General features: G+C 38.9%; 1 protein-coding gene across 2 annotated transcripts in view; it reads left to right on the forward strand.

Annotated features, from left to right (window-relative positions):
* Positions 1-27502, forward strand: part of SCUBE1 (signal peptide, CUB domain and EGF like domain containing 1) — a 221684-nt gene extending 194182 nt beyond the window's left edge. For both annotated transcript variants that reach the window (XM_051962306.1, XM_051962305.1), the window contains 7 exons: positions 1442-1603; positions 2468-2635; positions 3919-4080; positions 5908-6105; positions 8057-8209; positions 8498-8577; positions 18254-27502. In XM_051962306.1, coding sequence (XP_051818266.1) covers positions 1442-1603; positions 2468-2635; positions 3919-4080; positions 5908-6105; positions 8057-8209; positions 8498-8577; positions 18254-18406 — 1076 coding nt within the window. In that variant the 3' untranslated portion in view covers positions 18407-27502. The remainder of the gene's footprint in view (positions 1-1441; positions 1604-2467; positions 2636-3918; positions 4081-5907; positions 6106-8056; positions 8210-8497; positions 8578-18253) is intronic.
* The last annotated feature ends 268 nt before the right edge of the window (positions 27503-27770 follow it).

The following is a 27770-nucleotide window of genomic DNA, read 5'->3' on the forward strand; positions in this document are numbered from 1 at the left end:
CCAGGTCCTAGGGCTACAAATACAAAAGGGAAATTGTCTCGGCTCAAGGATTAAGTGACTTGCCCAGAATTAAATGCTAGGGAGAGTCTGAGGCCAGATTTGAACTCAGGAAAAAGAGTCTTCCTGACTCCTGATCTGACACCCTATCTACTGATAAACCTTACCCCCCCCCCAAAAAAAAAAAAAGAAAAAAAAAGAACTGATTGTCATACATATACATAGAAGTGAAGGGAAAAAAGAGAAGCAAAAAGCATTAATATTAAAGGAAAACATGATGTTTGTACAAGCAAAACATATTGATCTGGAAGACAGGATGCATAAAGATAATTTAAGCATCATAAATCTTCCAAAAAACACAACTCAAAAAAACCTCACTACCATAATTCAAGAAAAAAACAAGAAAACAACCCAGAACTTCTGAACACAGATAGTATAAGGGGATCCAGAACAAGACTTTAGGGGACAACAATATGTTAGGAGATGTGATATGGATGATGATCTGACAAAGGAGTCTCAGAAGAAGTGAAGTGGTCAGATTGATAGAAATAGAAAGGTGAAAGCAGTGTCACAAAGCCCCAAAGAGAAGAGAGTATCCACAAAGTCAAATGCTATAGAGAGGCCAAGAAAGATGAAAGCTGATAAAAGGTCAAAAGACCTGAAAATCAAAAGATCAACAGTAACTTTGAAAAGAATAGTTTGTTAAGTGGCAAAAGCCAGAGTACAGAGGTCTGAGAAGAGGAAATGGAGTTTACTGACCAGCAGTGCCAGGAAATCGCCTCCGGGTTCTAGTTCTCCCCACGGTTCTTTGAGGTAGACTCTACAGGCAAGAAGTTAGCAAGGCTAGAAGAGAATCTGAAGCTCCATTACCTTAGGTAAGATCTTTTGCCCATATGATTTGGGAAAGATATTTATCTTCTCTAAAACTTAGCTGTCTTCTCTGAAAACTAAGGAAGTTACTGCACTAGATGATCTCTCAGATCCCATCCACTTCAATAATTCCATAATTGGTGATTTATTTAGAGAGCGAGAGATGGCACATGTACAGGTGATGAAAGTATGCAGTCTAAGTTGTACCTGAAATTATGTATGTACCCTTATAGGAATGGATAAGAATTTATTGGTTCCCTCTTCTTCATTCCTTCTAATGGCACTAGTAACATGTCTTTAAAATAGGTGGAGTTAGACCTACAAATTCAGCAAATCAGTTCTGTAGTCTTGGTTTCTTCATCTGTAAACTTTAAAAAACTAGAATAAATGATCTTTAAGGTCCCTTCCAAGTCTAAATCTGAAGAAGAATATGAGTAAGAGTTGTCCCTGTTCTTGGACAAGAAGTAAAAAGGTGAATGAGGCAAGTTGAAGCCTCCAAGAAATCTAGGTTTGAGGTCTTGTTGAGGCAACTTTGGGAATGTCCTCATGGTTGGGTTCTGCTTTGGTTTTTCAGTGACCTGTGGACCGGGCACCTATTACAGCGGAGAGCACAGTGAGTGCCTTCCTTGTCTGCCAGGAACATATCAAGATACAGAGGGTCAGCTCACCTGTGAGCCTTGCCCAAGTAATGATGGCCAAGGCCTAGCAGGAGCCCGAAATGTATCCGAATGTGGAGGCAAGTGAAACTTGATTTCTAAAGGAGTGGCAAGTCCCCCACCTGCCCAATCTTGTCTCAGTCTGCCACTATTTTGTCTTGGGAAGCAGAGGCACTTAAAATTAAGTCCCTGTTACTTGAGTCATTACACTCATTGGAATAACATCAACTCAGGTCAAACTACCAACCAGAGAAAAGTTGAGGAGAGGATTGTGGGTAATATTATGCAAATGACATAAGGGCATTTATTTCCTTTGCCCTCATGCAACTCTATTCAAAATTCATCCCAGATCTGTACCAGACCAGTCTGCTTTCTAATCTAATCCAAGCCCAAAAGGAAGCAGCATTTCAATGCACATTCATAGCCATTGGAAAAGAGTTTTAAAAATTCTTGACCTAATGGAAAGAGTAATCCCCTCCAAGGATAGCTCTGTTGCTCACAAACCTATGTAACCCTTGGATCTGAATCTCAGTTTTGTAAAATAAGTTTGTACTAAATGACATTTAAGATCCTTTCTAGCTCTGAATTCAATGAATTTCTATCAAATTCTGTAAAAAAAAAAAAAATGGGATGTGGATGTAGATCCAATCAGTAATTCTATGAGAGCTATTCAAAAGTAGTCCCTTTGTTTTTGCCTTTGAATTCTCCATATGTTTAGTTCTAGAGCTGTGGGCCCCAGTGTGCAAGATTTAGAAAGTATCCCCCTCCCCAGAATCTGCCAGAGTATCTTTGGGGTTGGTCCTTCTCCTTTTGGGTTGGAGAAAGAGCTAAATCACAGATGTAGCTGGTCTGCCAGTAGCTTTGTCATTTCAGAAGCTGTCCCCAGGCCACTGGTCCCTACTGGACCAGCTTCCTCCCATAAGAGATGACTTTTAATTTTTCAGGACAGTGTTCTCCCGGCTTCTACTCATCCGATGGCTTCAAACCTTGCAGGCCATGCCCACTGGGCACATACCAGCCCGAGCCAGGACGCACCTTGTGCTTCCCCTGCGGAGGCGGGCTGGTGACCAAGTATGAAGGAGCTGTTTCATTCCAAGACTGTGAGACAAAAGGTAAATGCACCCTGTTCCGACTCACTCTTGCCTCTGATGTTTAGCAATGGGTTGGAAGTGGAATAATGCAGCTTAGGGCCATGGACCTGAAAGAATGTTCAGCGTTTCCACCCACAGTTGGCAAATTAAAAGAAAGATTTCAAGTGGGGTCATACTATAATAGTACAAATCTGGTGTGATCCAACAAGCATTTATTAAGTATTTGCTGTGTGCAAGGAACTGTCTTAGGTACTGAGGCTAGAGAGACAAAATGAATAGCAGTCTCTTCCAGCTCCTGTGAACATACTCCCCAAGGTTTTTTATATCTTATTTTATTTCTGATTTCCATCTTGAGTCTTGTCTTGTCTTGTCTTGTCTTGTCTTCTCTTTTTTCTCTTCTCTTCTCTTCTCTTCCTTTCTCTCTCTCTCTCTCTCTCTCTCTCTCTCTCTCTCTCTCTCTCTCTCTCTATCCCCCCTATCCCTCCCCCTCTCTCCCCTCTCTCCTCTCTCTCTCACACACATACAATACACACATGCATATACACTGACATAAAACATATTTACCTAAAGACACACAACACAAGCATACTGACACATTTTTGTTTATCTGTCTACAGACACATTAACATACATTTGAACACAGACACACTCACCAATATAGACATATATACACACAAGATGGAACCTGTAGACCCAGATTAACACAAGCAGGCTATCTCTTGATGAATTCCTCTCTCTTCTGTCTGTCAGAGTTCTTCCTCTTCCTCCAAAATGGGGAAATGAACACAACAGACCCTGTTTTCCCTGGGTCTCAGTTTTCTCATCCATAGAATGAGGAAACTGGTCTAAATGACCTCTCCAGTTGACCCTTATAGCTCTTGAACTATAAGAGCTTCCTGGTAGATGACTGTTTATCTTCAGATTATGCTTAAGATAAAAGATGGGGCAATCTGGCAAAGACTAATAAATTCTCTAGTTCAGAGGAAGGAGATAATCAGTGAAGGTAAGAGTAATCAAGGCAGGTTTCATAAAGGAACTGGGCCTTAGCTGGATTTTTAAGAACAAGTAAGGTTTAGTTATAATAAGAGAAAAATGGAGAGTTTTGCTTATACTTAATCCTGGAAAAAAGCAATTTCTACTTTTGATCCACTTTTGGCAACTTGAGTATTTTGAAATATTAATCATAGAGGTCATACTTCTGTGAAAAGTTGCTCCTGGCAATGTTGTAAATGTAGTGATGGAATGTGACACACATGATAAGTTCTGCATCCAATAATAACAGCTTGTCTTGTGCCTCTCTGCAGTTCACTGTTCTCCTGGTCACTATTACAACTCCTCTACCCATCGCTGTATCCGGTGTCCCATCGGCACCTACCAGCCAGAATTTGGTCAGAATTACTGCATAACTTGTCCTGGTAACACAAGCACTGATTTTGACGGCTCTACCAATGTTACTCATTGTAAAAGTAAGTCATTTCTCCTCCTCTTGGGATGCAGCCATAAATATAGCCCTGAGGAGGCTGGGATTCCATTATTGTGAAAAATAATAAAGATAATTGTGATTTTGTACTGCTAAGTTTATTCATATCTACATGGCTTTAATAGTTAACACACATTTATATACATTCTTTTATTTGACTGTTTCCATTACTGTGAGAGAAGCAGGAGAGAGCATTAATGTCTCTATCTTTAGAAGGAAAAATGGGGCTTAGGACTACAGGCACAGACATTACTTAGATGTTACAAACATCTAGATGTTCCAGTAGAAAGAGCACTGGATTTGGGATTGGGAAGCTCTAGATTTAAATCCAGAAACAGATACTTTGTGACTCTAGGTAAGTCATTTAATATCTATGTGCCTTAGTTTCCTCATTTGTAAAATGGAGATAACAGCATCTCCTTTCTAGGTTGGTTGTAAGGACCAAATGAGATCATACTTGTAAAAAGCTTTGCAAATAATAAAGCTCTGAACAAATGCTAGATAAAAGCTATCTATTGTCCCTGCACTGGTTCCAGGATACATTTTTTTAAAGGCAACATGATCAGTTGACAGGATGAGTGTGTAATTAAAGAGCCTTGATTGAAAGCCTGAATCTGCTATTTAGTGACTGTGACTTTGGGCATATCAGTCCTCTCCTGCTAATCTGTTTCCTCCTCTCAGCATTATGGATAAGTCAGGGTATGAGAGGAAAGTAGAAATGAATAGCCTACATGAGTGCTGATGTCTGTTCTGTCCCTAAGTTGGTGGCTGTCTTTTGCATAGCCCTGGAAGTGATCATGCTGATATGGAAGATAGTTGGGAATGAAAAAGAAACTGAGCCTTATTTGGAGCCCTGCTTAGCTTCCTATTTATCTTCAGAGGACTCACTTTGCAGCCCCTTAGTCCCCTGTATTATTAGCAGCATTTTACCCACTTTAGTGAAGAGAAAAGCTGGCTTCCTTACAGCGTTCCCAGGTCCCACAGCCACTCAGAAGGACATGGGGTAGATCTGTAACTCCCAGATAAAAATGCTACCTCCATCACAGCCATTTCTAAATGGAAAATACCCTCCAAGTTTTGAGGAACCCATGAAGTAGCTTTCCAGGTTAAGATCTAATAGTTATCGCCTGAACAAATGCTTTTCTGTCAAATGTCAGACCTGAGGATTATAGAAAGAACTGAAGATTGATTTTAATGAATGATTTTAAGTGAAGATTTACCAGCACTTTATTGTGAAGTCTCAAATTCAGTCAGTATCACAGTTTGGGTTTTAACCCACTGGATGTTCATCACTGTCCAACTAATTAGATTGAACATGTATTGAAACTTTTGACTCTAATAGGATCAAAGGATTTAAAGTCTTCACTTGATAAGCTCCTGTGACAGGAAACCTATTAGCTTTGGAATAACTCTGATTATTTTAGAAACATCTCTTTCCAAAAAGCTTGAATTTGTGTTTTTGTAATTTCTCCCTCCTGATTCTAGTTCTGTCCTTTGGGGTCACACAGAACCAGGTGAATGGCTCTTCTGCATAACAGCCATTCAGGTACTTATCTGAGTGTTTGTTCTCACCATCTTCTCTAACAGATGGGAGTAGGATATTAAAATGCTGTTCAGAAACCCATCAGTTCTCACTCTCAAGACCCAATGAAACATAGGCATTTTGTAGTTCACATGTGGCCAGGGGGAAGCCCAATGCCCAATTTTAGTTTCCATCATTCCTCAAACATTAAGGGTTCATAAGGATTAGAACTAGTATAAAGATGAATAAGACATGGACCCTGTCTTCAAAAAGGTTCTGGTTTCTTCACAGACCAGCACTGTGGAGGAGAACTGGGAGATTACACTGGCTACATCGAGTCTCCCAATTATCCTGGTGACTACCCAGCCAATGTGGAATGTATATGGAACATCAATCCTCCACCTAAGAGAAGAATTCTTATTGTGGTGCCAGAGATATTCCTGCCCATTGAAGATGAATGTGGTGATGTTTTAGTGATGAGAAAAAGTGGTAAGTAGCTGATGATGAACTATGGGGACCTTTAAATCAAAGGACATATAATAAACTAAATTCCAAATCATTGTTATTATTATTACTTCCATTATATTACTATCTATTACTACTTCTGTTTCATAAAATACCATTGCCAGAGAATTCACCATTGAATAGTGAATACTCTTTCTCCACATTTAGCTCTAAGCTTGAAGGACAGATAGATAGTAAGTCAATGGTCCAGTTTAATTTGTTCTAGTGAAGGGAAGCCCACTGAACTATCCTAGTATTGTCATTATTTAGCATTACTATTAACATCTCATTTTTTACTATTTGAAAAAAAGGACTTTCCTCAAAATATCCCATGTTAGGTAAATATTTCAAGGATTCTTATCCACATTTTTCAAATGAGGAAACTGAAGCTTAGGGAAGGAAAATGACTTCTCCACAGTGACATAATTAATAATTGTCAGAGCTGGAATCAGCCTGAGTCTCTTGACTCCCATTAAGGGCTCTTGCCATTAAACTCACATTTTCACAAAAGCCCAGAATCATGCTACTACTCTCTTGGGCTCAATTAGAGTCCTAGTATCTCATCACTCTGTAATGATATATATATATATATATATATGTCACCCAGTGCACGCTTCTCATCTTACAGATGACAGAAGGAGACACTCCCATCACATGGTCACACATTTCTTTCTAAAAGCCTTTCCTAAACTAGGCTCCTCCTAGAATTCTAGTCAGTTATGTGAATAACTTTATCACCCCAATGCCTTGCATTTATCCAGACACCCTGTAGTTTTGAAGGCAATTTCATCTGTTATTGCCTCTGAGGAACAATGTGGCACCTTGGCAGGAGTCCTGGACTTCAGTCAACAAGGGCAGACTCTACCAGTTATGACCAGAGTAATTCTGGGCAATGACTTCCATCTTCTTCTCCATTGTCTTAGCCATGAAATGGAAATAATAATTGCTGCTCTGCACTATCACCCTCCCAACATTGTTGGACTGAATGAGAATAATTAAAGAGATATTTGTTAAACAAGACCTTCTGGTTAGCTGGATTTTATATAAGGCACTGATCCTAACCTCAAAGACTCACCTTCTACTAGAAGGGGAGGAGGAGTTATGACTTGGCAGGTACCCAAATAAGTGTGTCACAAGTTGACATGCAATGATCCAGACAAAGTCCTCTAGGAAAGCTAGGGAAGGGAAAGATCACTTTCACCTTGGAGTGAGGGCAGGTGTAGGCCTGTGAAAGGCTCACAGGGGAGATGGTACCTGTGCTATTGCACAGGTTTGCAATAGGCAGGATTAAGCAGAGAGTATATAATAAGCATGGGGCCTATCCTGGTCAAAGTGTGAAACATCAAGTATTCTCATCTAAGGGGAAGGTATGTAAAACCTGGAAAGGTTGGAAAAGGAGGGTAGAGCTCAAAAATGGAGGACTTAACAATGGCAGGCTCAAGTTTTTATTTTATTTACTACTCCCTTCAAGACTTCTTTAGTAGGGGAATAAAATGGCCAGCTCTGTGCATTGGTTGCAATAATGAAACTAGCTTGGGGAAGGAGAGTGTATGGTCAGGAAATCCAATTAGGAACCAGTTATGCTCATCTCGTTGAATGCCAGTATGCTCCTGAACTCCAAGGTAGGACAGGGTGAGCTCTGAGAAGATGGATACAAGAGATGATGCAGAGGTAAAAAGTAACAGAACTTAGGTGTTTATTGGAAACAGGGAAGGGAAAGACAAGAGCCCCAGGGACAGCCTCCAGTTTTGAATTCATGTAGTTAGGTAGTAAATAGTGGCAAAAAGGAAAGACCTTCCTTCTCACGGTATCTATGCATTCTGGGAAGCACTATGATCTTTACCTTAACTGCAAATGAAAATCATGGCAGTGTCAGGCAGATCCCAGGGGGGACAGAGGATGGCCTCCAATACGGTGTGTCTGCTTCCCTTTGCAGCTTCCCCTACATCCATCACTACTTATGAAACATGTCAGACCTACGAGAGGCCCATAGCCTTCACATCCCGGTCTAGAAAGCTGTGGATCCAGTTTAAATCAAATGAAGGGAACAGTGGCAAAGGATTCCAAGTACCCTACGTGACCTATGACGGTAAGGCTGGAATCATTTCCCATGTCTATGTCCAATCCAATTCAACGAACATTTCCTGGGATCTCCTACAGGCAAAATACCCTTCTAAGTGCCAAGGACAATGAAAAAAGAAAGATCTGACCATTGGAAGGGCTGTGAGCTCAAAGCACATGTCTGTGCTGAGAACGGCCAGGTAGTGGCCATCTGCTAATTTAATAACTTCTTGACTGAGATGGGACAAAAGGAAAGAAGCCCCTTAAAGCTGATGGTCTCAAATCACTTTTCTTCTTCTCTGCTTTCATTTCACAGAGGATTATCAACAGTTAATAGAAGATATAGTTCGAGATGGCAGGTTGTATGCATCAGAAAATCATCAAGAAATTTTAAAAGTGAGTGTTTTGCTTAAATTTCTGTGGGGTGTAAACATAATAACAGACTATAGCATATAAGTAGTGTGAGAATGGAGGCTCGAAGATTGAGGATAAGAGGCTGTCTCAGAAGTTCCAATTTTGAAGGACTGATGAATCCCTAAAGCGACATCTTTATATGCATATTTATTCCTCAGGGGGCATATGTCCATAAAATTTACATGTATATTGTCACATTAATTTGAAAATACTCAGAGTGACTGGCAGCATAACAGAAAAGAATGGACATAAGACAGTGCTTGAAGGCTTGCAAAAGTCCCTTCCACACATTTTATTTGATCACCGCCATAACCTCCCAAAGTGAGTAGTGCAGACAACTTCCCCATTTTACAGAGAAAGATTGGAGACCCAGAGAAATGACTTGCTTTGCCATTGGGCCATAGCTGGTGGCCATCAAAGGCATGTTTCAAGCCTCGGTCTCTCCTGATAATGTTTGGAGCTCCCATTCCACAATACAAAGGGGTCCAAGCATAGATAACAGAAGAGAGGAAGTGGAGGTTAGATGAGATGCCTCAAAATCCCCCATTGTCCTGGGTCTTTTATACTGGGTGTCCCAAAAGTCCTAGGGTAGTATTAAACATAGTCTTTTAAACTATAGAAGACCCTGGAAATTCTCCCTCCTTTGTTACTCTTACTTCTACCTCCTATGCTATGTTCCCAGATACCATCCTCATCAAGGCATTTACTACCTCCCTGGACTAGGATAACAGGCTCCTTACCCATCCTCCTGCCTCTGACCTTACCCCCACTCCAACCAATATCGTTCAGTTCCCAGAATAACCTTCCTTATACATCTATCTGGTCCTATCACTTCTCCACCCCAAATTCCTCAGTGGCTCCCTATTGCTTACCAAGGAAAACTCTAACTTGTCTTTGACATTCAAGACTCTCCACAGCGTGGAGTCATCCTTCCCTGGAAGTCTTGCCTGCTTGTACTCCTCTCTGTGTTCCAGTCAAATTGGACACATCTTTGTACCTCAAATAATCTACCATGCCTTTGCTCAGACTGATTTCCGTGCTTGAGATGTTACCCTCCCCTCTCCTTGCCTATCTCCTTCCCATTCAAGATCAGCTCAAAGGTATCTCTGTCATGAAACCACCCTGTGTCATGGAAGGTTTATGAAACCTTATGACTTGATGACAAACTTCTAAGACCTCAGACCTCACCCAGCACTTTGCATCTCCCACATGAGATTGTTATTTTGTGTTTTAGCTACCTGTACATGTTCCCTTAGGTTAGGAACCTGGTCTTATTTTATTAAGATTACTATTATTATACACATATATTATATACTATTATTATAGCTAGGATATATATAAATATACATATATATAGCATTTTAAAGTTTGCAAAGCTTTCTACAACTCTTATCTCAATATCTCTCAATGATAGCAATAGCCTTTTGAGGAAGATACCTTTCTCCCTGTTTTATAAATGGTCAGAGACAGCGTGGAGCATTGATTTGGCCAGAGTTACCCTTATAGCTATTAAGTGTCAAAGGCAGGATCTGAATCTGTCTTTCAGACTGCAGGCTTAGTACTTTATCCACATCAAGTAAATGCTTATTGATGTGATTAACCATTATGCTACCTAAGTGCCTTAGCAATAGTTTGTTTAGATAAACTCCCAGTACAAGGCCTTACATACAGTAGAAATTTATTATATGATATATTATATTTATTATATATTATAAAGGAGAATTTGGAATTATAGTGAATTGAATAGTCACCATAACTTGGGAAGGCCATTTAGGTTCTTCAGTGACAGAAGAGTTTATATAAGGTCGAAGAGATTTACATTTGTATGGGGTATCCCAAAAGTCTTAGTGCAGTCATAAGCTTTAATAACTATTAATACATTAACTTAATGGTTATTAATATATTAATTGTGGTATAATTAAATTAATTTAATGGCTATTAAAGCTTAAGATTACACTTAGACTTTGGGGACACCTTGTATTTGACTTGAAAGTTCTCTATCTCATGTCAATGTTTTTTCTTATTAGTCAGACAATTTGCCTCTGCTAGGGAGGTTTTACCCCCAAGTTTTTTTCTTCTTGTATCTTGTATATTTTCTAACTCCTTTGTAAGCATAGATGTCCATATATCTGTCCTTGATTATGCTGTGGTCTCTAACAATCATTTTATTTTATTTTTTTAATTTCTAACAATTTGCCATCCACACTCTCATGCCCTCCTCTCTCCTGTTGTTTTTGCCATTTTCTCACAATCTGATTCTCCATTTCAATCTCAGGTCTAGAGAAATAGATAGATAACTTAGTCCAACTCCCTCATTTTCCAAATGAGAAATATTGAGGCATAAGCCCAGAGAAGGAATATATTTTAATCCAGGTCACCTGCCTTCAGACTTTGGACTCTTTTTAAAATACTGCAATATTTGATACAGCAGCATTTAACAGAATTTCGCTTCACTATTAGAAGCACTAGAATTCCATGGTAATTCACAATCATGTTTATATCCTTTTGAAGGAGGCCTAATATTATTACAATATTGGAAATGGAAAGATCTTTGCTTAGTCAGGTAGTCCATATTAGTGATTTATGTGCAAGAAATGCCTTTAGGCATGGAGTTTGAACCTAGAACTTTCTTCTTCTGAACCAGGTTTTTAAAAACAAACAAACAAAATTGTACTCTCAGTGATGATGAGTTTTAGTGACCAAAAGCACCATGAGATGCTATTAACCCAAAGGCTAAATTTGGGGGAAGAAGAAATCAAAGTACCTGCATTGAACCTATACCATTAATTCAGAGTTTCAAAAGTTGTGTATGGAGCTATTATGAGCTGAAAACAATGATAAATTCCCCATCAATGGAGGTATTTAAGTGAAGTTTAGCTGTTCTTTGCTATGGATAGTATAGATGTGATTGGAGATGGGACTATATGATTTTGAAAGTCTCCTCCAGCTCTGCTATCCTGTGATACTTCAGCCCTAGAAATCCCCTAGAAAATTTCCAGCTCTATGGAAAACTAAGTATAATTGAAAGAATATTGGACTTAGAGGAGAAGTCAGAGTTCTAGTCCCAGTATTATCACTTACCAGGCAAACCAATTTCCCTCACTGGCCCTCAATGTCTTCATTTATATAATGAAGGAGTTGAACTAGATGAAGATAAACAAAGGAAGCTTGGGGGAAGGCAAGAAATGCAACCATTAAGGGTGCTACATTATAGAAAGCAAAATGAAGGAGACTTTTTAATATGATTTCTTATTAATGCACATATTTTTAAACTTAGAAAAATCTCATTTCCCATGCCCCTTAAGTATTTCTATTGTGATAAGACAAACTGCTCTTCATGAAAGTCTTCCTCTGATGATTCATTACGGCATAGAAGTGACCCAGTTTCTCAAAGACTGTGCTAGTGGAATGCAAGTACTGATTCTGCAAACTGTAAAGGCATTGGATAAATCCCTTGTAATATATACTATCTGCTGTCTAAGCACCAACCTAGCTAAATATAGAGTGACATCACCAACAGGCCATTCACTAAATAATGAATTATTCTGATTGTGATGACCCATTAGCAATTTTTAAATGACCCTCAGACTGAGAATCACATTGTTTTTAGACTGTCTACAAACATTTGTTTAACTGTTAATGTTTTAAATGTGAAGTCTTTGTCCAATGACAAGTGAATTTGTATACCCTGGAGGATGTCACATTATTGACTACGAATGAAGCCAGAAGACCAAGAAGTTACAATTGAAATGGAAGGACAGCTCAAAGATTCTCAGAAGAGGGAAGGAAGATGTTAGTGGAGTTGATTTCATTGTGGCCCGAAAGGGAACAAGGGCCATCTTTCCTGGGAACCCTAGTCACCGCCTTGTCTTGATGTGCAAGCATATGCAAACACAAGCAACCCAGAGACATACAGGGAATATGCACCAACATCTACTGTATGAACAAGTAGAAAAAATGCTACAAAGGATCTCACAAAGTCCTCCAAACCAAACCAAAACATATCCAGATATTAGTTGACTTCACTGAGAGTTGGGAACAGGAAATGAAGAGGGGAAATTTGGGGAAAAGATAAATTGGGATTTAAGAAACAGAAGATGCTATTATCCATCTGCATTCTCTAAATTTGATTTTCTTCCTAGGATCTATCCTGTATTTTCTTCTCTGTCTGTCTGTTTCTCTCTCTCTCTGTCTTTGTGAGTGTGTGTCTGTCTTTCTCTCTGTCTCTGTCTCTCTGATTTCATCTGTTCTAATAGATTCAATTACATCTCTACATTGATGATTCCCAAATCTCTAAATAGTGCTGATATTTCTCCCAGACTCCAGTCCTGCAGCTTCAACTGTCTGCCTTGGCATTTGCACCCACATGTCCTTGCCAACATATCAGATTTAACATGTCCAAAATGTAACTCATCAGTATCCTGCCCTTCTTCCAATCTTCCTTATTTCTCTTGAGGCTAGCATCATCCTCCCAGTCATCCAGATTTGTAACCTTGGAATTCATCTTTGACTATTCCCTCTCAAGCAAGCAACTGTGAAATCTTATAGCCTAAAACTATAACATCTCTTGCATCTGTCCCCTTTTCTCCTTTTACATTGTCCTAATAGTTAGTTTAAATTTTCCTCACCTCCAGCCTGGATTATTGCAAGAATCTCCTAATTAGTCTCCTTGCCCCAATCTCTCTCTTTTCAATCCAGCTTTCACACATCTGTCAAAAAATTCTTCCTGGTATAATGTATATTCCTTGAGGGCAAAGACCATGGCTCTACATGCCCAGCACCTAGTAAAGAGTAGCTGCTTAAGCAGTATTTGATGAATTAAATTCTAAGACACAGGATGGGCCATATCAGTCTTACACAAAAACCTTCAGTCCCACAGGTATCTCAAGTTTAGCACAGACCTCTTACTGTCCCCTAAAGAAAACATGGACTTGACACCTTGCATTTAAGCCTTTCCATAACCTGGATCCCGCTTCCTCCCCCTTATTTCACATTATTCTTCCAGAATGCTATGTTCCAGTCCTACTGGATTTGTGCCTTCTATTCTTCAGGTGCCATCCTATCTAACTTTTGTATCTGTTGTCAGTGGATTCTGTTACAAGCTGCCTCCCATGGCTGGCATACATACCCTTTTCATGAATATTTTTTAGAATCGTTGTCTTCCTTTGAAACTCAGTTTATATACTACTTCCTTCATGACCTCTCTAGCTGAAAGTGATCTTTCCTTCCTCAAATTGCCCGAGAGAAATTTATTTGATTTCCTCCACTGATTTGTTCATTTCCCCTTCCTTACATTGTGCTTATCCAGGCATGTTATATTCCCTTAATAAATAAGCTCCTTGAGAGCAGAGGCTGTCTAATATTTGTCATTCTGTCCCAAAACATATAGCACAGTGTCTTATATATGGTAGGTAGTAACAAATGACTGTTGAGTTGAAAATTATGAACAGTATTATCTCACGAACCATCAACAAGCAATAGAAGGGGAAATGACTCTTTCCTGGGGCCCTGTTCTCTATCCACGTACCACCTCATTTCCCCTTCTAAATACTCTACATTAAATTAGGAATAGGAATGAAAATACTTCAGGTCTAAATCATAGTTCTAAATGCATATGCCATAGTCTTAGTAATTTATAACAGTACCCTGACTTTTCTTTTGAGTCACAGTCCCACAGACATCTCAAACTCAGCATGGCCAAAAGAGAGCTCTTTATATTTTCCCAAGAAAATCTTTTATTTCTAAACATTTCTATTTCAGTCCAGGTCCTCATCATTCTTCCAGCCACTCTGGATGTTCACAACTTCGTGGTCATCCTCAGCTCTCACCTTCCCTCTCCTCATGTCCCATCATTTGCCAGGTTTTGCTCATTCTACCTCCCCACATCCATTTCCTTCTCTCCACTCACACAGTGTCCATACCCTTTCAGGCTCTCATCACCTTTCACAGATTGTGAAACAACTTCCTTCTTAATCTCCCTGCCTCAAGACACTCTCCTCTCCAGTTCATCCTCCTCTTAGTGAAGTGCTCACTTCCTGCTACTAAATAATCTATGTAGTATCAGTAGAGAAAGAGAACACATGTACACACATAAACAAATATATACAAAATAAACCTAATGAAAAGGAGATCAGGAAGGGCCTCATGAGAATGTCATTTGGGTCAAACCTTTAAGGAAGTTGGAGAGTCTAAGAAGTAGAAGCATTTCAGGCATGAGGTTTTTGTTTGTCCCTCCTTCTTGAAGAGGACCATTTTGTCAAAGAGGTGATATCACGAAATGCAAATGAATTGAATTTAAATAAAGTAGGGCTGGGCAAAGTCACCTGCCTCATTTTTCCCTCCAGAGGAATCTAGTGGCCAGTGGCCAATTCCCTCCATCTGGATCCAGTGGCCAGATACAGATCAGGATGACTGGAGATGGCCCAGGATGCAGTGGGAGATCTTGGTCTTTTTAAGCTAAGGCCTTTAATAGGTCTTACCTGTTAAAAGGCACAAGAATAGGAGTGGACGTATTGCCTACGAGCACAGCAAAGTGTTATGGCCATGTCATCTCCCTAAAAACTCTAGTGGCTTCCTGCTAACACTAGCATGGAGTGCATATGACTCTGTTCAACTCTATTTAGAGGTTTCACAGCAGAACTAGGAGAACGCTGTGCACAGTAAAGGCAATATTATAATCATAATCAACGATGAAAGACTTAAGATACTCTGATCAACACGATGGTCCAAGACAATTCTAAAAGACTCATGACAAAACATGTAATCAACTTCCAGAGAGAAAATTAATGAACTCAGAGTACACATTGAAACAGATTTTTTTTCACTTTAGTTTTCTTGCTTTTTTTCTTACAAAATGGAGAATGCATAATTATGTTTTCATGACTTTATATATATAATGGGCATAATTTTTTTGCCTTCTCAATGAGTGAAGGAAGGGGGTAGAGGGAGAGCAAGAATTTGGAAAAGAAAATAAATATTTTAAATTTTTAAAAAGAGGCATTCACAAAGTGTAATCCACAAAAAGTCAAAAAGCAAAAATAAAGCTCTTCACAACCCGGCCTTGTTACATGTTACTCTCTTGAGCACTCATAGGGTCAGCCAACTTTGACCTTCTTGCACTTCCTCACATACAATGCTTCTTCTCCAATCCCTGTGCCTTTAAAGGAGCTTCTCCCAAGCCTAGAATATGTTTTCTCCTAACTTCTACTTCTTAGACTCTCTAGCCTTTGTAAAGGCTCAGCCCAAATGAATCTTCATAAAGCCATTCCTAATCTCCTTTACCTCGTATTTTAGTTTATTTACATTTTCTTATGTGTATTAATGCCATTGACAGAATGTAAAATTCTTCAATGACTTCTATTTTATTTTCCTATTTCCATGCTTTCCATTTTGTCTTTCTATCTTCATCATCCAGCACAATGTCTGGGCATATAGTAGGCTCTTAAATTCTGGTTGATTGACTTTCATACATAAGCTCTCTATCTCAGGGCTCACCTCAGCCGTGATCTTCTTCCTGATTACATTTCATTGCCACTCTCCCTTCCCCTCTATCTCAGATGACCTCTACAACTATACTTAAAAAACATCAAGACCACACACCCCTGAGCAACTCCATCTCCTTCACTCAAAACCCCATTTTTTCATTGATTTACTTTTTGAATGAATGACTCTTCATTCATGTACTTTGTTCCACTCTCTAAGAAAGAGGTGACCTTTTTTGTTTTGTTTTGTTTTTTATCATTTAATAGTATTTTATTTTTCCAAATACATGCAAAGATAGTTTTCAACATTCACCTTTGCAAAACCTTGTGTTCCAAAATTTTTTCCCTCTCCTTTTCCCTCTTTCCCAAGATAACAAGCAATCTGATATAGGTTAAACATATGCAATTCTTCTAAACATATTCCCATATTTATTATACTGTACAAGAAAAATGAGATCAAAAAGAAAAAAACACAAGAAAGAAGAAAAAACATAAAGCTAAAAACAGCAACAAAAAAGGTGAGAATACTATGCTTTGATCCATATTTGGTCTCCATAGTTCTCTCTCTGAATGTGGATGGCACTTTCCATTCCAAGTCTATTAAAATTGTCCTGAATCGTCTCATTGTTGAAAAGAGCCAAGTCTCTCAAAGTTGATCATCACATAATCTTGTTGTTATTGTGTACAGTTTTACTCTTGATTCTGCTTTCTTCACTCAGTATCAGTTCATGTAATTCCAGGTTTTTCTAAAATCAGCCGGCTCATCATCATAACATTCCATTATTCCATTACTTATTATGCTATTCCCCAGATAATGGGCATCTGCTATTTCCAGTTCTTTGCCAACTCAAAAAGGGCTGCCACAAACATTTCTGCACATGTGGGTACCTTTCTCTCCTTTAAGATCTCTTTGGGATACAGGCCCAGTAGAAACAGGTGGGTCACAGGGTATGCACAATTTAACAGCCCTTTGGCGTAGCTCCAATTGCAGAATGGTTGGATAATTTCACAACTTCACCAATAATACATTAGTGGAGGTGACTTTTCTTGTTAAGGCCAACTCTTCTATCACTGCCTTCAATCCAACCCATCCTGTTTCCTTGTAGGAGTTCCCTTGGCCACCCCGATCGTTCCCTCTCTTTCATCTTTCTACAGGCTCCTTTCCTTATGCCCAGAATCATAGTCACATCTATTCCATCCCTTCAAAACACATCATTTGACCCTGATCCCTGTACACTATCATCGTGTTTCTCTCCTTTTGCTGTCAAACTGCTCCAAAGTAGATATCTGTCAGTCCCACAATAGTCCCACAATACCCACATACTCCTCAGTCCCTTGCAATTTGATTTCTGACTTTCATAGCTAAGTAAAATCACTCTCTTCAAAATTATTAATGATCCCTTAACAACTAAATCCAGTAGTTTTTCTCAGTCATCGTCTTCTTGGACCACCACAGTCTCTGTTACTGTTGGCCACCTCCTCCTTCTCCTCCATATTCCCAGCTTTCTGGATTATCTTCCTACTAATCTGACCATTCCTCAGTCTCCTTTGCTAGCTCAGTCACCAGCTCTCTCTTGATCCCCAAGTGTAGGTGTCCCCCAGAGCTCTAATCCAACTCCTCTTACCTTCTTGATGTATAACCTTTTCTTTATTGATCTGAATAGCTCTAATGGCTATTATTTTTGCAAATGAAAATGCTTCCCCTATTGTCTTTTTTCTCTCTTTCTTTTTAGCTATTTATGTATCCTTCTTGGATTTTCCCAGCTGTCCATTAATTTCTCAGAAAAGGCAATGATATATCTCTAGTGTCCTCCCTTTTTTGGTACTATCTCCCGAATGCAAGATACAGGTAAAATCTCCATCATCATTTTTTCTATGAGTATCCAACTTTGTCTCTGATTCAGTTTCTTTCATCTTTCTTCTCCAGCAATTAACCATTTCTACCCACTATCATATATGAGGTGGAATGGGAACACATTTAGTCTCCTAAGTCACTTATGGGAGAGGTCCAGGGAGGAGATGCCAGTCCCGTGATAACATTGTCACTGTTATCATTGGTTAAAGCTTAGAATGGGACAAAGACAATGAGCTGGAGATGAAGAAGCTTTTAAAAAGTCATCTTCAGAATATTCTATAATGAGCACATTCCTCATGTCATTTTCTCTCTTCTTCCACAGGACAAGAAGTTGATTAAAGCCCTTTTCGATGTGTTGGCACATCCTCAAAACTATTTCAAGTATACAGCACAGGAGTCCAAGGAAATGTTCCCAAGATCATTTATCAAGCTACTACGGTCCAAAGTTTCCAGATTTCTAAGACCATACAAATAACTCTCCTAGAGCTATGCAATTGGGGGATGGTTGGGGGTATTTTTGGTCCAGTCGGTTGGGGAAAGATTTTTTGTTCAGTTTTACATTTGTGTCGAATATTATATTTCCCTTCACAGTAGAAACATTTGCTGACTGTGAAAAGCTCTTCCAGAAAGTTCAGTACCATATTGAAGAATCTTGGTAACATTTTAAATTCATTAAAAGCCCACGAGAATGGATATTTTTACCTGGAAGAAAATGTGAGGAGTCATGGGCAAGCCCAGATGAAGACCATGATACATGCCTGCACCAGCAGTATCCCTTTACATCAATATGAAAATGTCTGGTTGGAAAAATCCTTCTTTCCCCCAAACCTTTTTATTTCCTAGGAAGCCATGCAGTACCTTTCTTCTGAGCCAAGGAGAAAGTTTTTAACCTTGATCAACCAATGCCAATACACTGTGGGAGAGGAAGAAGTCCAGCATGAAGAAACAGCATTTGGAATCTGAATAGGACCTGAACTCTGTATTTGGAATTTTCAGAGGGAAGGAATTAAATTATGATGTTTCTCCCCTTAGTTTCCTAGAGACTTGGGTATAGTAGAAACTAAACAAGAAAAGAAGAAGGAATAATGCTGTATAACTTGTTTCAAGATCTACCAAAAATTAAGCTCCAAATGCATGGGTTTTATCCGCCCTCTTCTATTTTTCTTGAAATTTCGTTCCCACACCCAGCCTCTCCTGCTTTGGACACAGTGACCATGTTTGTCTGTTATTTGGACTCTGAAGAACTTTAAAATACAATGGATTAAGAGTTGTGGAGGGGAAAGGGGGCAATAGATGTTTCTCTTGCCACAAAAGAGCATCTTAATTAAGTACTATATATATATAAATATAAAATATATATACTTCTATTTGTGGGTACCTTAGAAATCTTAGTGACTGTAAATATTAATTATGCAGATGTCTCTTCTCCCAAATTCAATATCCAGATACACCTTTTTTTTTAGGTTTCCTAAAACGATTAAATCACTGCTCCAAGGCCTTGCAACTTGCCTTTATCCCCTCAAAAAAAAAAGGAGTCTACTGAGTTTGGGGAAATGCAGTTTTTCTCAGTAAGTCTTTTCAATCTTAAGTTATTTGGCAAAATTAAATAAATTCCCATTTCTCTATTGCTTTAAGGAAATGTAAGGATTTGTATGGAATATGAAACCGGTTTAGAGAGAAGAAGCTTATTCTTAGCCTCTTAAGAGTGTAAGAGAGTTCAAAGGTACCTGAGAGATGTTCTAGATCAATGGTCCCCCTGTAAGGATTCCTGAGGGCTGCAGATTGATTTTGGGAAGCCACAGGTTATCATTAGCTCGGTTGTATTATATTTATTTTGCTAAGTATTTCTTAATTACATTTTTATCAGGTTCACATTCTCTGGCCTGGTGTTTGACAGCTCTGTTCTAGGTGATCCTCATATCACAGAGGAGAAAACTGAAACTGAATAGAGGAAAGGTCTTGCTCTTTAACCTCTAAGCAAATTAGTCTTTGAGACTGTATTCAAAACCAAGCCTCTCCTAGCCAAATCTAACACTCTCCTTCCACCACACTGTCTCTAAAGGGGGGGGAAATGTCTCTACAAGGCTTTTGGAACTGGGAAACTTCTAAATGCTAAGCTCAATCACCAGAGAAATATGTAAGAATTCATTGGGTGGTTCTGAGCAGGTCTGATGAAAAAAACAAGAAAGCTTGTTATGAGACTGTGGCCCTATATAATTATATCCTCAGCACCTTGTTGGAAAGTTTGATATATTAATATTGCTGACTGATGTTCTGTGTAAAGAACACTGGTTAAAGAGTCAACCTTTTAAAATGAAATGTCCTAAAACATCAGAGCCAGAAGGTCACCGAATGAAACATTTATTTACATGCACAGTAACTGGCACATAGTAGACACTATATTATAAATGCTTATTTCCTTCCCCTTCATTTACAGGTAAGGAAACTGAGGTGCACAAGGTGGAAAGGATCTTACCCACATCACACAGAGAATTAGTGAATAAGCCAGATCTTAAACCCAAATCTCCAGATCCTAGTCCAGAGTTCCTTCCAATGTAGCCTTCATTTCCTTTTAAAAAGATTCCAATATCAAAGGGCCTTACCTTTGGTTATTAAATTAAATTATTAAAATTAAATCCTGTCCCACTCAAATTCAATTGTCTTTGCACATAGAATCACTTAATTTTAGGACCAGAGACTGTGGGCACTTCCATCCTAAGTCTAAGAACATATGAGAGACAGCTAAAAGTTCAAGTCCTTCCATGGTGAAGCAGCCTACCCTTCTGGGGCTGGATGTCCCCCATTATCAGGAACACCTTTAGACAAATGGGCTGATCAATTGCCACTGAGTACAGAATATAATTATATCACTACTGCTTTATTCTTTTTAATCACATCCTTAGGATCTCAAGGATTCATAGATTCATTGATAAGGATGCTTCAAGCTTTTGTAGAATACCTTCATGAGATAATGTGACCATGAAGTGGCCATCACTATGATGATGTACCTCTCTGCATTCCATGCTCACCTTCAGGTCCAGTCTGCTCGGCTTTATAGGGCAAAGCTGCCAGAGTTTATGCTCCAAAGACATGGATTTTAGGATGCCAAGTTCTATGGCACGATGAGGCATTGGTGGAAGGAAGGACTTTCATGGATAATTTGAAAATTGTACAGGGAAGGAAGAAATTTTAAAATGACTTGTGAATCATTCAAATCTTGCAAGTTAAGGATTTAGATTGAGATATCTGACATCTCTTAAAACTCAATATTCCCTGTTCTCAAGTCAATTCCAGTTGTCACATTTGGTGCTTTTAGTTCCTTTCCAGATGTGACACTGCATCGTATGATCCCTTCCACCTCAGACTCTTCATATGGTATCTATTGCTTCACAATTTTCTATTAGGCCAGTGACAGAAACATTCAGAAGCCAATTTAGAATGACAATGCTCAGAGAAGCCTCCTAGAAGAGAGGAGCCTGGGCCAATGCAGAGGCTGGTGACATAAGATGTGTCACCAGGAAAAAGAAAAAATTAGGTACATACTAAAGGATATGAAATTTGTTCCTTTTTAATCCTAGATTATGTGAATTACTAGTAAGATTCAAACTGTGGATAATATCTGGCAAGGTTCCTCATAAGACAACAGGCTTTAAAGCTGGGAAGAGCAGTAAGGATCATCTCAATCCAGACTCCTTATTCTACAAAGGAAATCAGAAAAGGGATTCAACTTGATCATTTACAGAGATGTTAGATAACAGGAATCCCTGACTCTAAAACCTTCCCTGCAGCACCCTGAAGTTTCCTGTTTGTTCAGCCTACTAAGAAACCTTAAAGGAAAATAATTATTTAGTTGCTAGGTTTAATCTGTTAGCCAAGTGACTGCAAGAAATAATTACAGAATTGAAATGAACTGAATTGAATTGGCTTGACTGAGAACAATGGAAACTAATGCTCTGATTCTCAACTTGATCTAAAACCCAAATCTAGGCATTTTTCAACACTTCTCAAAGGCATAAACAATTAAACAGATATGTGGTCAGCTATAATTGTCAGCTGACTATGTATCTGTCCTGACTGTACCTTCTGGTCATGTCCTTTAAAATATAGCTACTGACTTAACCTAAAAACTAGGTGCTGCCCTGGACTGCCTTCCCTTTTCCATCCTAGGGATGGCCACCTAGTGAAAAACTGTCAACAATGGAAGTAGAACAAAAGTCAGGAATTCATTATGCAGGACCATAAACTTATTGCTAGATTTCAAATGAGTCCATTTTCTTTTCTGATCTTTTGACTCCTCTGTAAAATGGGGCAGTTGTGCTCATTAATCTCTCTGACATTCTAATGATGGGGATGAAGGGAAAGCTCTGGATGTGTAGCTAAGGGGGTATATAGAGGCAAACCCTTTTGCTTACTTACTATGGTATGGCCTTTGGCAAGCCACATAATATGGCTGAGTCTGTTTCTTCCTCTGTAAAATGAGGTTGGACCAGATCATTTCTAAGGTTCCAGTTAGCTCTAACAGCTTTGAATGTGAAAGCTGCAAAATCAATTGTTTCCCATCCACCCTAAATGTTGTCTGCAGGGTTCATGTCCAAAACATTTTTTTCAGATTCCATCTTACATGAAATATGAGCATAATTGGGTTTCATTTCCTAAGGACATCTATGAATCTAAGGTAGTGTTGTCTCTGAAGCAATAGACTTACCATTCCTATCTATGCCTTTGCCATGACATCCTTAAAATCCAAGATCATGCTGAAAATTAAGGGCATTTATCATTGCCACCATTCCACCAACAAATCTAGCTTAAATGGTGGGAGTCATGAAATCTCACAGTTGGAAAAGGCTTCTTAAATCTAACCCATTCAGCAGTGGGATTCCCTCTCAAGCTTCTACCAAAGGCATCTAGTAGATAGGGAATTTGCTAAAGCCCAAGACAGGCCCTTCCTCTTTGATAAAAAATCATGTTGTTAAAGGGAATATCTCCTTGTTTTGAACCAAAATTTATTCCTCTGAAAATTCCACCCAACTTTCCTTCCTACCTTTAGTAAAGGGAATCATCTACTGTGACATCTCCTAGAGATTTCTCTTTTGTTAATCCCTTATAATACCCAAATGTGTCAGACAACCAAGGTTTAACACTGCCTAGGAGAGAAATCTGACTACCTTCAATTCACATTTCCATAGCTCAGAGTTTATTAGCATTTTAGTAAAAAGTACAGCTACTTAGAATCTGTCACAAATTAAACTAGGAACTGTCTGTAGAAATGGCCTACTATTTTACACTCATTCAAGATTTCCCAATGCTGTGGCGAAAAAACCCTCTTGGACTGGAGTAGAAACTTGCATCAAGTCTCTGTTCCATTACCAGCTTGCTATTTGACCCTGGACATAATCAAAGATTCCTCTGAGTTTCAGTCTACTTATCTGTAAAGTGCCTTGTCTATAGCACAATGTTGTTAAAAACAATCAAATGAGCTACTAGATATAACAGCACAAGGAGAAATAGAAAGCATTAATAGAAATGCAAGGAATTATTATGACCTTCCTGGACACCACTCAAGTTGCTTTCCATACTGCCTGGAGTTTCTGTCAGATTGTCTGACTTTGCGTTCTGTCTCTGCTACTACAAGTATAACCTCAGAAATGTCACTTCCTCTCTCTAATTCTTAAACTAAAGCAGTTGCAACAGATCATCTTTGAGACCTCTTCTACCTCTCACTCCCATAAACCTGTTAGGTACCTTTTCAACACTGAGATAATGAAGCCAGACTGGTTAAAGCAAAAGTTCCCTGGATCTTTGGGTCACAGAATCCAGAAGTGGAAAGGACCTTAGAAGCCATCTAGACTAACCTGAGCAAGAATTCATCTTTAGCATCCCCATGGCATGGAAGACAGCATGATACCTTAAGAACCAAGACTCCCAGCTACATGTATCTGGTTTTCACTTTATTGCTGATGATACCCTGTTATTATTAGTAGAGACATAACAGATCTCTGAGGAGTCAAACTTTGGAAATAGAAGAAAAAGGTTATTGTATCCATGGAACTAAAGGAGAAGTCTGTGCACAAAAAGATGACTGAGCTGATTGAAGAATATTCTATATTCCCTTTGACCTTTAGTAAAAAAAAAAAAAAAAAGACCTAGAGACCTGAAGCACAGCAATACCCCAAAAGAAAATACTTACTAATAAACCAACAATCCCTCATGGAGCTCCTAAGTTCTGGGGCCTGTGTCAAAACTTAGGGGGATGCCAGCAAGTATAAGATCTGGACCTGCTTGTAGGGTGCACACAGTCCCACAGTCCATTAACTGTCACTTTCCATCTGGCCATGTTCCTTTGAAAATATCCTTTGTAAATGAATACCTTCTTATAGGCTCACTTTCCCCAAGCTCAGCATGGGCTAAGCTAAAAACCATCTGAAGAACTTGTTGTTCATCCTTCCTTTTCAAAGAGGGCCAGTGACATTACAAGTCGCAGTAAAATACTGGATGATGGGTGATAGTTTGACTTGGACATGGACTGGATTTAAGGCAGGCTAAGTTGCCCAGTCATCAGTCTCACTCTCTCTCTTCCACGGTCATTGAAGTCCAGTGGCAGGACAACAGTCAAAATAGCTGGCAATAGCCCAGGATGCAGTGAATGACATTAGCATCTTCTATGTCTGACCAAGCTCTAAGCTCTCCCTAGTAGTTGCTTCAGTTATCTTCATGGCCTTTGAAACAAATTGTTCTCATCCTCTTATTCCTCTAAGGAAAAGAAATCTCCCTTAGACACAGATCAAAAGCCAAACTTAATGTGGAATTTTCTCAAATTTGCAATGAGTTTCTTAGGATGGATTAACCTCAAGTTATTATAAATTAATTTATGTATATTAAATCTTCTCCTTACCAATGACCCCAATTATAAAATTAGAACCACATTTTTTCTGGAAAAAACTTTACCCCTCATAATTTATGTGAGGGACATTAATTACTACTATTCACATTTCTTATAGTGTTCTAAAATTTACAGAGTGCTTTTTCCAGTAAATATTATTCTCACAAACCCTCTAAAACCCTTTCTATGGAAATAAATAAAATGGCAAATGAGGAAGCCACGTTTAACCCAAATTGACTCAAAGCATAGTTTGCTTTCTGAGGTCTAAAGCTATTTTAAGATTGTAAAAACAAAGTTTTTATGACCACTGAGGCTCATTAGTGGAAGAAATCATTTTACGTACAGGTTATATTACCACTTTCCACTTCCATGGAGGCAGGAGAAAATGCTTTCAGAAAACCTTTCTTATGAAAAACCATGTGCAGTCATTAGGAGACTACATTTTTGAGTGTATGGTTTCCATATGCTCAGTTTGACAGCATGAGTCCAACAAATGTATTCTGAATTGCCATTCCATTTTTAATATCTGAATTTCACATGTAGTGCACAATAATAAATGGACAAGGGTCCCTCTTTGGTATGTTCATTCAAAAGGCTGGCTCTCTGGGAGCAAAGGGAAGGTTAAATAGCAGCAGCTTCTTTCCATTTAAAATCCAAGAACAGTGGATTTCAAGAAAACACTCTACTTAGTTTTGGAAGGTGGCCCTAAATGCTAGTAATCACATTGTATTTTGTCTTGAGAAAGAATTCTGTATTGTACTCAAGCTGGTCCAAACTGTAGCCAAGAAGGAGACTTCATTTACAACAATCTATATCTTCCTTCTGATTTTAGTGTTATTTAATTCACATTTCATTAAAACCATATCTCATAGCTGTGGATATACCATCCACTGGTGTTGACTACCATTCATGCATGCCTTCTCTTCCACATCTTTCTGTAAATCTCCCAGAAGAACCATCTAAAGTGCAGAGGATCTTCCTTTAATTCTTTACATATGTACCATATGAAAACACATATCTCCAAAAGAGATACACAACCCATATTTTCCTCTTAAATGATTGAGAAAATGGCTCTTTCTTGCTTCATGTCTTGAACATCCTTCCCTCTGTCATAATAGTTTCTTTTTATTTATATTTTTCAAATATTGCTTTTCAATGTTTTTTTAATCTTGAAAAGATGTTCCAGAGTTGACAGAAATACATCTTAGAAAAACTAAATAAGAGCTTCATGGCCCATAAGATCTTGTCCATTTGTATTTCCCTTCTCCTAGAACCTGTGGAGAAGCTTTGAGGGCAAAGGGATATGTGTGCCATGCAGTTAACGACTTTCAGTACAGAGAATCCCCATTCAAATGAGGAAGGAGAGAGGTCTGATGGCAATAGAATGGTTTTTCATCTCTGCTGCCATCTGTGGGTAAGGAGTGGCACCTAACAGATCAGAGTCTTGTGGGAGAACTCAGGTTCCCAGGCAGCCTCTGGTTGGACTGCTTTTCAGAGTTAGGTGTGTGGTGGCAGCTATTTCCCACATTATTCCAAAAAACAGAAGCCCAAAAAAAAAAAACCTTTGTAGGGTACTCCCCATGAAAAAATCCCCCCACTGATGCAGATAATCATAGATTACAGGACTGCCCCAGGATCACACATTTTACCATGTGAGACTCTGACCAGTCTTTACACTGTCTTTACACATATTTGGAAAAAAAATATTATTGAGAAAAAAAAAAAGACTGCCCAACATGGCAGGGCTTGCCACATCCAGTGAACCCCAAGGAATGTTATCGCATCAGCTGTGCTTAAGAGTTAAGCAATGGGATGCAAGTCCTGGGGAGATAAAAAGTCACATTTTTCTCATCACCAAAAGAATCAGACAAGCATTTTGGTGTGGCCTACCCACTAGAGAAGGTGTCAATCCACTCTAGCTCTTGTCTATCTGTCCCCAGGACATTAGGATAATTCAGGACTCAATAAGAATGTGGAAGAACTTGCTCAGGGGCAGCAGAATATAATGGAAAGGTTACTGGATTGGGATTTTGGATCTGCTATTTACTACTTAGATGACCTTAATAAACTACTTTCCCTTTGTGGGCCTCAAGCACAAGTTCTCTGTAAAAAGATCTGACCCCCAGGGCATTAAGACAATTCAGGACTCAAAGAGAATGTGGAAAACCATGGGCAAGGGCAGCAGAGTATAATGGAAAGATTATTGGATTGGGATCTTGGATCTGTTATTTACTACTTAGATGACCTTAATAAACTACCTTCCTTTTCTGAGTCTCAAGATCAAGCTCTCTATAAAAGGATAGGGTGGAATAAGATGATCTCAAAGGTCTCTCCTAATTCTGAATTCTGTGATCCTGTGATCCTAGTTTGCTGTTGCTGGTAACTCTAAACTTTACTAATTTGTGTTAATAAACTTTATTAACTATGTAAATTATGTCCAAAAGATGATTTCCATATGAGTCTGCCCTTTCGAGGATTGAGCAACGCGTGCAAATAACTATAATTTTTGAGAAGAGCTAAAATGCAAGAGCCTGAGATGTACCAAACCAAGCCATCCTGCCAACACCAAATGCAGAAAAGACTTGTTTGCCTCAATATAACAAAAGCTTCGTTTTCTATGTCAAAGCTGTATGCAAAACATATAATTAAAGTTTTCTGAAAAACACTTTATTAAAATGAACATGGAACGGACCTGTATCACTTCTCTATTTTATTTCTGTGTGGTAAACACACACACACACACACCCTCAAGAAATCAACATTTTGATGGAAGAGACAACATGCAAACAGCTATGACCATATGACCATATGCATTATAAACTGGAAGTAATGTCAGAGAGGAGGCACCAGCAGGAGAGGAACAGAGGGACTCCTTGAGAGGATAGGAAATTGGGATAGCAGCTGAATCGTAAAGAAATCCATTCACTAAGGGATGCAAGGATACTTCATTTAGAGTATT

Source organism: Antechinus flavipes, chromosome 5 (assembly GCF_016432865.1).
Source record: "Antechinus flavipes isolate AdamAnt ecotype Samford, QLD, Australia chromosome 5, AdamAnt_v2, whole genome shotgun sequence".
In the NCBI taxonomy this organism is placed as follows: domain Eukaryota; kingdom Metazoa; phylum Chordata; class Mammalia; order Dasyuromorphia; family Dasyuridae; genus Antechinus; species Antechinus flavipes.